Here is an 11,021-nt window from a genome sequence, read left to right as displayed (position 1 = left end):
TTTTTCAAGGTGGGTGGTGAAAAATCTATAACTGCTTTGGTCCTTAGTAAAATTTAATATAATATTCAGTGCAAGTAAAATTCAATGAAATTACTGGAGCAAGATAAGCTCAATAGTTCTTTTAGTGGAAGGGGGTCCCTTCCTGCAGAAAAGTAAGGCATGAAAGCAACAAAAAATACACATTTTAGAGTTACAAAACTATAATCATAAATTATATCCTAGCTCTGGCTACGATTGGGTCAGCCAAAAAAAGATCATAAAAGTTTTAGTCCTATTCCCCTTTCTCCGAAAACCTAATCAGCCCTGTATCACAATGAAATTTACTCTAATTGGAAGGTCCTACTCGGAAGGAGAAAAAAAAAGTATTTTTACTATGTAGTATTTTAACAATGAAAATTATATACAATTTACTCCGATTTTTTTTCGATCTTGTTTTGTCTTTTCTTGTTCCAAGTCTAAGTTCAACTAAATTAAGCAGAATTTGACTTAATTTCCAGGAAGTCCAATTTATTAATCAAATTTATGACTACATCCAGTCATAGTAGGAAAAGGTGAATTAATTTTAAACTTAAAATAAAACAAACGAGAGAATTATATTAAAAACAATGTTTAACTTCATAAATTTTCACAAAACGGCATAATCATATGAAAAAGAGGTAATTCACTTCTTCATTATAAGTTTCAGCGGAATCTTTGATTTTGTCTTCCATAATTATTTTTTTTTTCAAAAATGTCGGTCGAGATAAATATCTGTGGAACATACTATTGTGATAACCTCAAAGACTTCTACGTTGTTCTTTGTTTGTACCTAGCTCATATAACGATTATGGGTAAGGACAAGGTGTATTTTATTCAGAACAGAGTTTCAATTAACTTTAATAGCCAAACAATGTTGTTAACAAAGTACTATATACATATACATATATATATATATATATATATTATATATATATATATATATATATATATATATATATATATATATATATATATATATATATATATATATATATATATATATAAGTTTAGTCTTTTTCTGTTTTTTACAGTTTATCTTGCTTTCAAACACTATAAGTTTTTTGTTTTTGTACCGTCCAATGCACGGTTTTCCTCGGTTCTACTCTTAGAATGACTTAAGTGTGCAGGTACTGACATAGACAATTTCAGTGATAGATTAAATGATTCACTATTGAAAGGGATTAAATTTTGAAAGTTGGGATTCAAGATATAACCAAAGTTAAGAGACTCCGTTTCTTTCCATCGAATCCGTTACTTTTGATTTCAGCTATGTAAAATCAGTACATAACTACAAAAACAATGTGCAATAATAAGTATATAGCTTTACGGTGATAGCTGAAAAAAAAATGAATCTATGGAGCCATATCTTGTGGATAGGATTTGAGTTGAACTGGAAAGATTTGACCCAATCTTTCTCCGAAAGGGGATTATCCAGTTCATAAAGTTAGAACTTATTTGATCAACATAATAACGGTTGATTTTATGTAATGAATTTAATATAACGATAAATACAATATTGAATATAATAATGTTGGTTCATTTTGCACGCTAAAAAATGTTGAGTTTTGTCTATGTTGGAAGATTTAAAATGTAATAAAAGGAATAGAACCATGCTAATCCTGATTCTCTCATATCAGTACTTCTATAATCAGTTTTTAATCTATTTTTTCTTTAACTATTATAATTTAAGATAAAGCGTTGGGGTTAATTTGAAAATCATTATTCACCTCAGTCAAATTTCATCGTATTAGGATATTGATAGCTTAAATTTAAGACACAAAGGCAACATAAAACAAAATCAATTTTCCACCGGTTGTTTAGGAGGTGGTGGACAATTATACCTCATATTTACACAGGTCAACTCAGGTGGTGTGGCACAAGTACATTTAAGGCACTCCTCGCTGGTTAATAATTGTTCTCCTAACTCAAACCTAACATCGCCAAACATGCAGAAAGGTGATACCGCTATAGGCAAAGTTGCTACTGGAATCTTTCCTGGAATTCCAACCTGTATAAAAGGACCACTTCGATTGTAAGTTGCTGAATAATTTGCTCTACTTTCAAAAACTTTGTCGATAGCTATAGGAAGAGTCCTCACAGGCATTTTTCCTGGTAATCCAATTTCTATAAAAGGTCCAGTGCGATTATAAGTTGCTGAATAGTCTGTCTTAGACTCTAAGGTCTTGTCGATAGCTATAGGAAGAGTCATAACAGGCATTTTTCCTGGCACCCCAACCTGTATAAATGGTCCATTCCTTTTGTAAGTTGCTTGATCGGCCGTTTCGCTTTCATTTGGGATCTCTTCGCCTTCTTCTCCAGAAAGTGCACTTGCACTATCACCAGGATTTTCTTTAGTATCTTCAGCTGACTCAGTTTCATTAAATCGTTCTACCTTTTTAATACCATCTAAAGCATATTCTGAAGGACATTTGTACTTATAAGGGCAGCACACTTTTTCATCATAAACAGGAACGCATCCTGGGCTTGGTAGTCTAATGTTACACAAAATGGTGCGACAACCAGGTCCGAAAATCCCGTTAAATTCTGGTGTACACGTGCACATTTGACATGGTGCATCAGGCTCTCTCGGGTAAAATCTTTCACCTTCAATATATGACTTATTATTGTAATTACAAATTGGTGCTTCAACAGTGTTATCTGTGCTTTCATTTGTTTCATCATCAGCTTCTTCGGTTTTGCAGCTGACAAAATCTGTGGCGCAACAGTCATTCGGCTTATAAATTCTCTTGCAAGATTCTTTTCCTGGCTCAAGCCACCCTAATTGCTCAGGACATTCAACGCTTGCGCATGTAATTGTTGTATTATTTGGTGACTGAGAATCATCCTGACAGAAACATCCTTGCTGACAAGGATAATCTTCTGATTTTTCTGGAATTTGTTCCCCTATTTCATAAAAATTCCCATTATAGTAGCATTTGTTCTGAAAGACAGATGAATTTGGACATTTGTAATAACTAGGACAGCATTCTTTCTTCAAGTACACTGGCCGACATCCTCTTTGTGCATAATGCTGGTAAAGTCTCCAATTGCATTTCACTGAATCACACATATCAACCTCTGTGGATTGCATGCGTCGAATATTTACTTTAGTCTTACATGTTCTTTCACATTCATGTATGTCCGGAAAATTATTTTCATTTCCTTCACATCCGCCATAAGTAAATTCTTGACAAGCGTTTGTTGTTTTATTAAATCCGTACCTAGTATAAGTTCCAAAGCAGGGACCTTCTGCAATAGGGTCATCACAGAAACTTGACCCTGATTGAGCACCCCGAAGCTTGCTATGCAATCCGCACGTTTTCATACATTGCTTCTTTGATTTAAAAAGGTTATCTGTGCCCCCGCAACCTCCATATATGTAAGGCTTACATTTTTCATTTTCTGAGTCGTAGGTCCAGCGAGCAAAGGATGCTTTGCACCTCCTACTCCCTAATTCTGGAACTTGTTTACAGATTTCCGGTAGCTCACGTTCTTTTGGTGCTTCGTTCATGAGTTTTCTGCAGCTGTGAACACAACTTTCTAAATTTTCAAAGTTATTTCTGTTTCCCCAACAGCCACCATACCCAAATTGTGTGCAGGTTTTGGTCCTTGAGTTAAAATAGAATCTCTTGTCGTGCATTCGGCATGGTCCAATGTCTTTCGGCAGAAAACAAATTTCTTCTTCTTCGTTGATAGCAACTTCTTCGTTTGAATGCTCCGTAGTTTCTTCAGCTTCTTTATTTAAACCTTCCGTACTTTCTTCTAAAAGCAAAAAGTCTAGTTAACTTTAGTAATTATTGCGTACAAGACACCAAAATAAACATTTATAAACACTTGGTAGGGGGCAAGCGAAAGAGTTTTTCAAAGGGGGAGGCACTTCGAAATGATTGGGAAGATATAGACATTTTAAGAGAAATTGTTAAAGGTTAGTCTTAGTTGTCTATAGTTTTATTTGCTCGTTATAAAGATTGTAGATCACACAGTAAGGCCGATAAATCTGGGGTGACGAAGATCACGATGATTGCACATGGATCACGTGAGTCAGAGGAGCTTACGTTAAAACAAAATCCCACAAAACATCTGAATTGTAGATGCCAGGTGAGGTAGAAGAACACCTAATCCTGCTGCAAGTACAACTAAGTAAGCAAGTAAGTAGATCACAAAAGAAGCTGTTTGGAAAAGGAGATTCAATCCTACACTATAGATATTAAAGAAAGATTAATTGGGACGCGTTTTCTGGGTGAAAAAATGCGCTACCATAAATGTGATGCTCAGTAATCCATATGAAGCGAAGCCAAAGGAAGGGTGTCTTGAATAGGGTGGGAAGATGGTATAAGAAACAATTAAAAACAAGTTAGACTATAATAAGGAACAAGACGCGAAGGACTGAATAAAGCGGGGAGGGGGAAGAATTTCAGTGTGCTGAACGTAGATAACTTTGAGCTGTGGCTAGTTGTTAGCAGTTGAAGACTAAAAACTGCAAAAAATGATCTTCTAAGGCTTAGATTGGCATGAGGTTTTACTTTTTTCTACATAAGACATCATTTTGCAGTGCATATTTTATAATTTTGAATTTTTCTAGTTAAAAAGTGGCTGTATAATTGATAATAGTCGAGATAGAGTCTATAAGTTTTTATTTTACGTTATGTCTTAATTGAAGACATTGAAATATTTCCAATCTTTGTGATTGAAGATCACAACTTAGGCCCTTGACATCTCGTCTCCTCTCCCTACCCACTATTGCAAGGAAAAAGGTTTGTGAGTTACATCTTGTTTAAATCAGGATTAAATAAGTATTTTCAATCTGTGTGATTGGAGGCGTAAAATGGGACCTTTACCCCCCCCCCCCCGTTTTTTATAGCCAAACATTGAAACAATGTAGGTAAAGGTTCTCCTCCCTTAAAATTGAAATTCCAACTCATTACTCTCCAATTCAAATTTCCAATTTCGTAGTATAAAGAGTACTAAAACCATAGGATTTTGCTTATGGTTTCCGGCTGTCTAAAAATCAGCCTAAAACCGGGCGATTTTGTTAAAACTTTAAGGCGCAAGCCGATATTTTGGCTTTTTAGTAAAAGAAATTATTAAAAACATAAAACCCTCCGGTAATTAATGCAAAATAAGAGAACCAATAATACAAAAAGGAAAAAAAAACGAAGTTCATATATCCGTAAAAAAAATTAAACAGAGGTAAATAGTACGTAAAAGTCAACTCAAATGAAAGGTTAAAATTTAAATCGATAGAAATTACTATGAAACAGACAGATAAATGAAGCCTTAACACACAGAAATCAAAATGAATAACTAAGTCAATCTTCAAACAAACAGAAATTACTTTGACTGAGTAAATAGAACCAAAAACGAGTAAAATTCCCACAAAATAATGGTGGTAATGACCCGTAAAGTGTCACATTTGGCTAGAGTGTCATTTGGATTTCACTGAAACGATTGGCTTTGAGCAGTTTGTTTTTACGTCAAAAAACCAAATTTAAGATCAAAACAATCAAGTTTTGAGGAAAACATGAGCAATTTTAAAATAAATACGTTTTTCACTCCTAATTTAGTTTTAATTTAGTGAAAAGGATAGTTTATAGTGTTTTTCTCTTTCTTTGTTTTGGGGGGGGTTCCACTTTATTGAAAATTGATATTGAAATTAAAACTTAAACATGAAACGGTGTTTTTGGGGTAATGTCCTGAAATTTCTGCAAACTTCAGCGCTTAGAAGGTTTGGAGGTAGTGAAGTCCGTTAAAGGGATTTTTTTCTGTGTATAAAGAAAATAAAGAAAATCTATAAAATTTCAAAGAAAAAATTTGCAATTTCTTAAAATAATTACATTAGTGACCTTTAATTTAGTTTCACTATTTCAAAAGAATAGTTTTTTTCTTAGTAATTTTCCTTTTGATTCAACTTCATTCAAAAATGCTTAAATAAAGATTAAGCATTAAATGGTATTTTTGGAGTAAAGTCCTGATATCTCGACAAAACGTATATTAACTCCAGAGTTCAGAAGGCTTAAGGGTAATGAAGTTTCTTTGAAAGGAAGTCTTTTTCATGTAAAAAAAATAAGACAATAATTTATCCAAAAATTATTTTACCCTTTCGTTAGGGTGTGATTGTGTAAAGGGGTAATGAAACAATGCCCAGAGACGCGGTATTTGTATCAGCAATGAAAAGTAGCGGATATATTTATATGGTGGCCTGTGTTTACGCCCTGGAAAATATCTCCTCCCCCCGTAAAATAGCTCCCCCGGAAAATACCCACAAAAAATGCCCTCTCGCGGAAAGTACCTCCCCCCCCCGTCGCTTATTGGTTTCCAATCACTTACGACTTATAAAAAAAGAGACTAGAACTCTCAGTTTCTGATCGAATGAGCCCTTTCTTAAGTTTCTGCGACCGTGAGGTGGAGGTGTGGATGAGGAAGGGACTGTCCTCTCCTGTATAAGTTCTGCTCATTTTGGGGTTTTAATATTACTCTTTACTTTCAGAATACCTGCGTAAACCAGAAATACTGCCAGAAATCATAAGGGAGTAGATTTCAATTTTATATTTTTGATTCCTTTTTCAAAGTTAGCATTTTAAAAAGTTTTTAAACTTTCCCCCACCCCAAAAAAAACGACCCCCAACAAAAATCACAGTTGTGGCCATGGGGACTATACATTAATTTCTACCTCCCCTCGTCTCTCCCTTAGAACTAATTCTATATTTGTCTGATGCCTCAATGAGAGCTGGGATGTTTCGGCATTAAAATGTAATCTTTGAAGTATCTCCCTCCTTCCTTAACTACAAAACAGAGTACACCGTTGTAAAAGTTTAAGTGCCTTTTTAAGCTTTGCAATTTGTCCTTTGCTTACAAATAGCGTTTTTTATTGGGAAACACAAGGACATTTTTCGCGGGGGAGTTTTCTACAGGGAGGATTGTCTTTTTGAATTAAAATGGAATAGTTGTGTTGAGGTTCTTTCAGGTTATTCACTGTTAATCACGCTCGGATTTGCAATTATAATGGAAAATTTTCCATTATAATTTATAGTTAGGAAATATATTGGATATATTGAAATGTATTGGAAAAGGGGGAATTTTCAGTGGGGAGTAGAATTTTGGGAGCAAATTTTCTTTCAATGGAGACGAATTTTCCAGAAGGGGGGGTGAAGGGGATTTTCTAGGGAGCATTTTTCGCGGGAATATTTTTACTAGGTTTCAGCTATTGCTATTGCTACAAACATGAAAGGATTGAAGGTAATCATACATGAAGATTTTCGCGGTATTTGTATCAGCAATGAAAAGTAGCGGATAAGCATATGGCGGCCAGTGCTTACGCCTTGGAAAATATCCGGGATTTTTCGGTGGGGATTACAGTTTTGGGAACAACTTTTTTTCAGTGGAAATGAATTTTCCAGGGGGGTGAGGTATTTTCCACGGAGGGAGGTATTTTCCATGGAAGGGGTATTTTCCGAGGGTATTTTCTGTGGAGGGTGTATTTTCTTGGGGTATTTTCTAGGTGGTATTTTCTGCGGGGACATTTTCAGGGGGGATAAATTCGGTGGAGAGGGGGATATTTTCTAGGGGTATATCCCGGGGGGGGGGGTAAACTCATAGAGCGAAATATATAATTTAGACCATATTGGACCTTATTAGAATGGGGGATTTGTGGTAGCAGTCATTCTACTTTGAAAGTGTTGAAGGGCGAACAAAATGCTACCTCTATTGGGTCTTACGGGGAAACTTAATAACAAAAAAACTGGTCTTTTGGTGTCATAATATTTTTTTTCATAGGAGAAATCCCCATGCGTGAATTCCGAAATGAAATATGTTCTGAATCTATTAGAGATAAGCAAAATATGTATAGCTAATATTCGTTTGTATGTCTGATATAAACAGATTTAAGAGTCTGTCAATCTATCCTCATCACATCAATCCTTTTTTATTGCAATAAAATTTAACAACTCAGATATATTTTGCAATTTACAAAAAGAAAGGAATGTGGATTGTTTAAAATAAGTATGAGGTAAACGTTTGCTACTTCCTTTACCAGATAGGCGGAAAAGCCTAATGCATCGACTATAATTTCGGCGGAAACAACCAGGGTTGGGCTCATTCTGCCTGAGTGAATTTTCATAATTGTATGAGCCAGAAAAAATTATATTTTTAGTTTTGTTAATTGAAAGCTTAATGAATAAACTAAAAATCACAAAGGAACGTATTATTCTAAAATACCGAGGACATCAAAATAGATAAAGTTCCCCCCCCCCCCACTTCTTCATCCATGTCAGGTCTACACAAACCTGAAAACAACGATCGTATAAGGTTTTGCCTTTTTTTATTACAATTTATTAAGTTTTCAGTTCAGTATCACAGTTTTGTCTGTATAGGCTACTATGAAAATAGATAAGCAAGATTTATTTGTCAAATTTAACTACGCTTTTCCAGCGTAAAAATTCAACCGTTAAGAATCTGTTGATTTTCAAGCATCTAAACCATCAAAGAAAAGATACACCTTTTTAGACTGTTTGGCTTAGACAGTTTGGCATATTTTTAGCTTATTTTTTGTTGATTATTTTTTTTTGCCTGCCTGCTACCGCAAACAGCCTAACTGCACATCAAGGTTCTTCTCATTGAAACTAAAACCCCCCATCTTTTTTAATTCCTTAGAATGTATGTAGCTGTTTAAGTCTTCATTTAACATTCAGACGGTCGGATTATATTTTCACTGTCTTTGGTACTGGAAAATATTTCTGAATCCATAATTTTTTTTTTTTTGCTTTTCAAATATTACTCGTATTATTTTGTTTCGTGCAACTTTAACGAGCTATCTTATGTTATTTAAGAACTAAGTAAAGGATTTCAAATATTGACATTGGAATTTATTATAGTATAACATAGTATAACATAGTATAACATAGTATATTTATTATTATTCGTTTACATAGTATAACGAAGGTAAATCAATAAATAGCCTGTTTTAAGTCAAAACTGTAATACGATACTTTTTGTCAAAATAAAGCTTTTGTCAATATTAAAACACACCACAATACTAAGATACGGTTTATTGATTGGTCTACTCTGCGTTCCTACCTCTCATTTGAGTCTCAAGATGAATGGACTCTGTTGATTTTCAAAGTTAGTTCTATAAACTTTTTTTTTTACTTTTTTTATTTCTAAGCATAGGATATTCGATACCTAGTAGTTATCTTAAAAAAAAAAAATAAATAAAAGGTATAATCTTAAAAATAAAATCTTACAATGATTTTTTTTTAAGTTTCCTATCGTTTTACATAATTTTCCCTGAATAATTTCAATAATCTTAACTGAATCTGCATATACAGTTTGTGAATATAAAAACAGCAAAGCCAAACAAAATTTTTACTTCATATCTTCACTTTCAGAAAACTCAAATTGTACTTCCTTTGTATTGAGCGAACGCATAAGCCATAAATCTTAACCATGGCTTTTTTCTTTCAAGTTAAATATCGTTTTGTTTTATCTTGGACTAGCTAATAAAAACCTTGTGCAAACAGCTCTTCATAACTAACTATCAAAAACCCCCGTAAAGATACAATTGAAAACCCGATGTATATCTTTATAAGGTTTTCTTCTTAATAGGTGAAATTATGGATTGGTTCCAAAAATATTATCCAAGAGTTGCTTTTTTCCACAGCCTCCTATTTCTATTTATTTCCCCAATTATTTAAAACAAAATCTTACCTGTATCTGAAAGCACAGTTTGTAAATTTAGCAATAGCAACGCTGTTAAAAGTTTCAGCTTCATATCTTCCCTTTTACAAAACTCAAATCTAACTTCCTTTCCACTGAGCGGATACAGGAGCTTTATATGCGCTTTCAATCTTAACCAAGACCCGTTTTTTCCAAGCTATAATAGTGTTTTGTTTCTATGGAAAATCCCGCTGGAAAAATGTAGAATTTCCAGAATGCACACTAAATAAGTGCGTATATGTTTAAATTCTTTAATTTTTTCTGTAAATTTATAGGGTCAATAAAGGCATAAAATGTTACATGTATTTCTGGTTAGGGGAAATGGATTCCTCTACTTCTTTCAGAAAAAATTTTCAGTGATTCACCCCCCCCCCTGCTAAAACTGGATAAAACCTTCTATAATGTTTAATATAACCGACAATTTTAGACACAAAACACAATTTTCGGGATAGTTTAGAGGATAATAAATAATAAGAAATAATATAATATAAATTGCATTAATAAAATTAATAATAAATAATTAATAATAAGTTATTATTAAATAATAAATAATAAGTATAATTAAATAATATATTAAATAATTAATATATTATTTAATAATAAATAGTATAAATAATAATAAAAATAATAAGAAATAATAATAAGACAAAAGGAATTTATGACATATGGGAAGGAGAGGGTCAATTTTTTTCCAGTTTTTGCCTCCTCCCCAGATTTGGACAACCTTTATTTTGTATTTCAATCGAAAAATATCTATTTTTGGTATTTCCATTGAAGACTCGAAAAAACAACAAAATTGACCCCTGTTATTTAAAAAATACATTTTCCGCCTTCTTCTCTATATTTTTGTAACAAGATGTCCCCAGAGGCATCACTAGTACAATTTTTTAGGGGGGAAGGGGTACTTTAATTGATTTTGCCGACTGGTTGATCATTTTTACCAACTGATTTGGGTGATTTTGCTACTATAATTACTTAATTTTTTTTCTACCGACTGACGTCATTTATTTCCAATTTCCATTTAAAAGGGCGTAATTTTGTCAAAATCAATAAAGGGGGGAGAAATTGCAGCCGATTTTCCAAAGTCAATTGAAAATGAGCAGTTATTTTTCAAGAAGAAAACGTAATAAGAATAAAGAAAAAAAGAAATTTTGTACCAATCGACCAAAGCGAAACGATGCTTCTTCAAATTCATAAGAATATCCACGGGATGATTGACATCAATCTTTTTCATTTTTGTGGGTTGGGTAGCCTACCAAAGACTAAAAGGTTACTTAGGAGGTTGTTCGATA

The 11,021-nt window shown here is 33.4% G+C and overlaps 1 protein-coding gene across 1 annotated transcript; it reads right to left on the bottom strand.

Annotated features, from left to right (window-relative positions):
- Window positions 1–1,496: 1,496 nt before the first annotated feature.
- On the bottom strand, window positions 1,497–9,875 carry LOC136028971 (uncharacterized). Its single transcript, XM_065706967.1, has 2 exons — window positions 9,721–9,875; window positions 1,497–3,780 (listed from the first exon to the last, which is right to left on the bottom strand). The coding sequence occupies exons 1-2, from the start codon at window positions 9,782–9,784 to the stop codon at window positions 1,817–1,819; spliced, it is 2,028 nt and encodes a 675-aa protein (XP_065563039.1). The 5' UTR covers window positions 9,785–9,875; the 3' UTR covers window positions 1,497–1,816.
- Between the last annotated feature and the right edge of the window lie 1,146 nt (window positions 9,876–11,021).

The sequence above is a fragment of the Artemia franciscana genome, chromosome 7 (genome assembly GCF_032884065.1).
Source record: "Artemia franciscana chromosome 7, ASM3288406v1, whole genome shotgun sequence".
Lineage (NCBI taxonomy): Eukaryota > Metazoa > Arthropoda > Branchiopoda > Anostraca > Artemiidae > Artemia > Artemia franciscana.
Note: the sequence above shows the minus strand (reverse complement) of the source record. Positions and strands in the feature narration are given on the sequence as shown.

Excerpts from the sequence above, each read along its gene's own strand:
- LOC136028971 (XM_065706967.1), bottom strand. The coding sequence starts at position 9,784 with ATGAAGCTGAAACTTTTAACAGCGTTGCTATTGCTAAATTTACAAACT. Across the intron at positions 3,781-9,720 it reads AACTGTGCTTTCAGATACAG|AAGAAAGTACGGAAGGTTTA; the intron begins GTAAGATTTTGT and ends TTTTGCTTTTAG.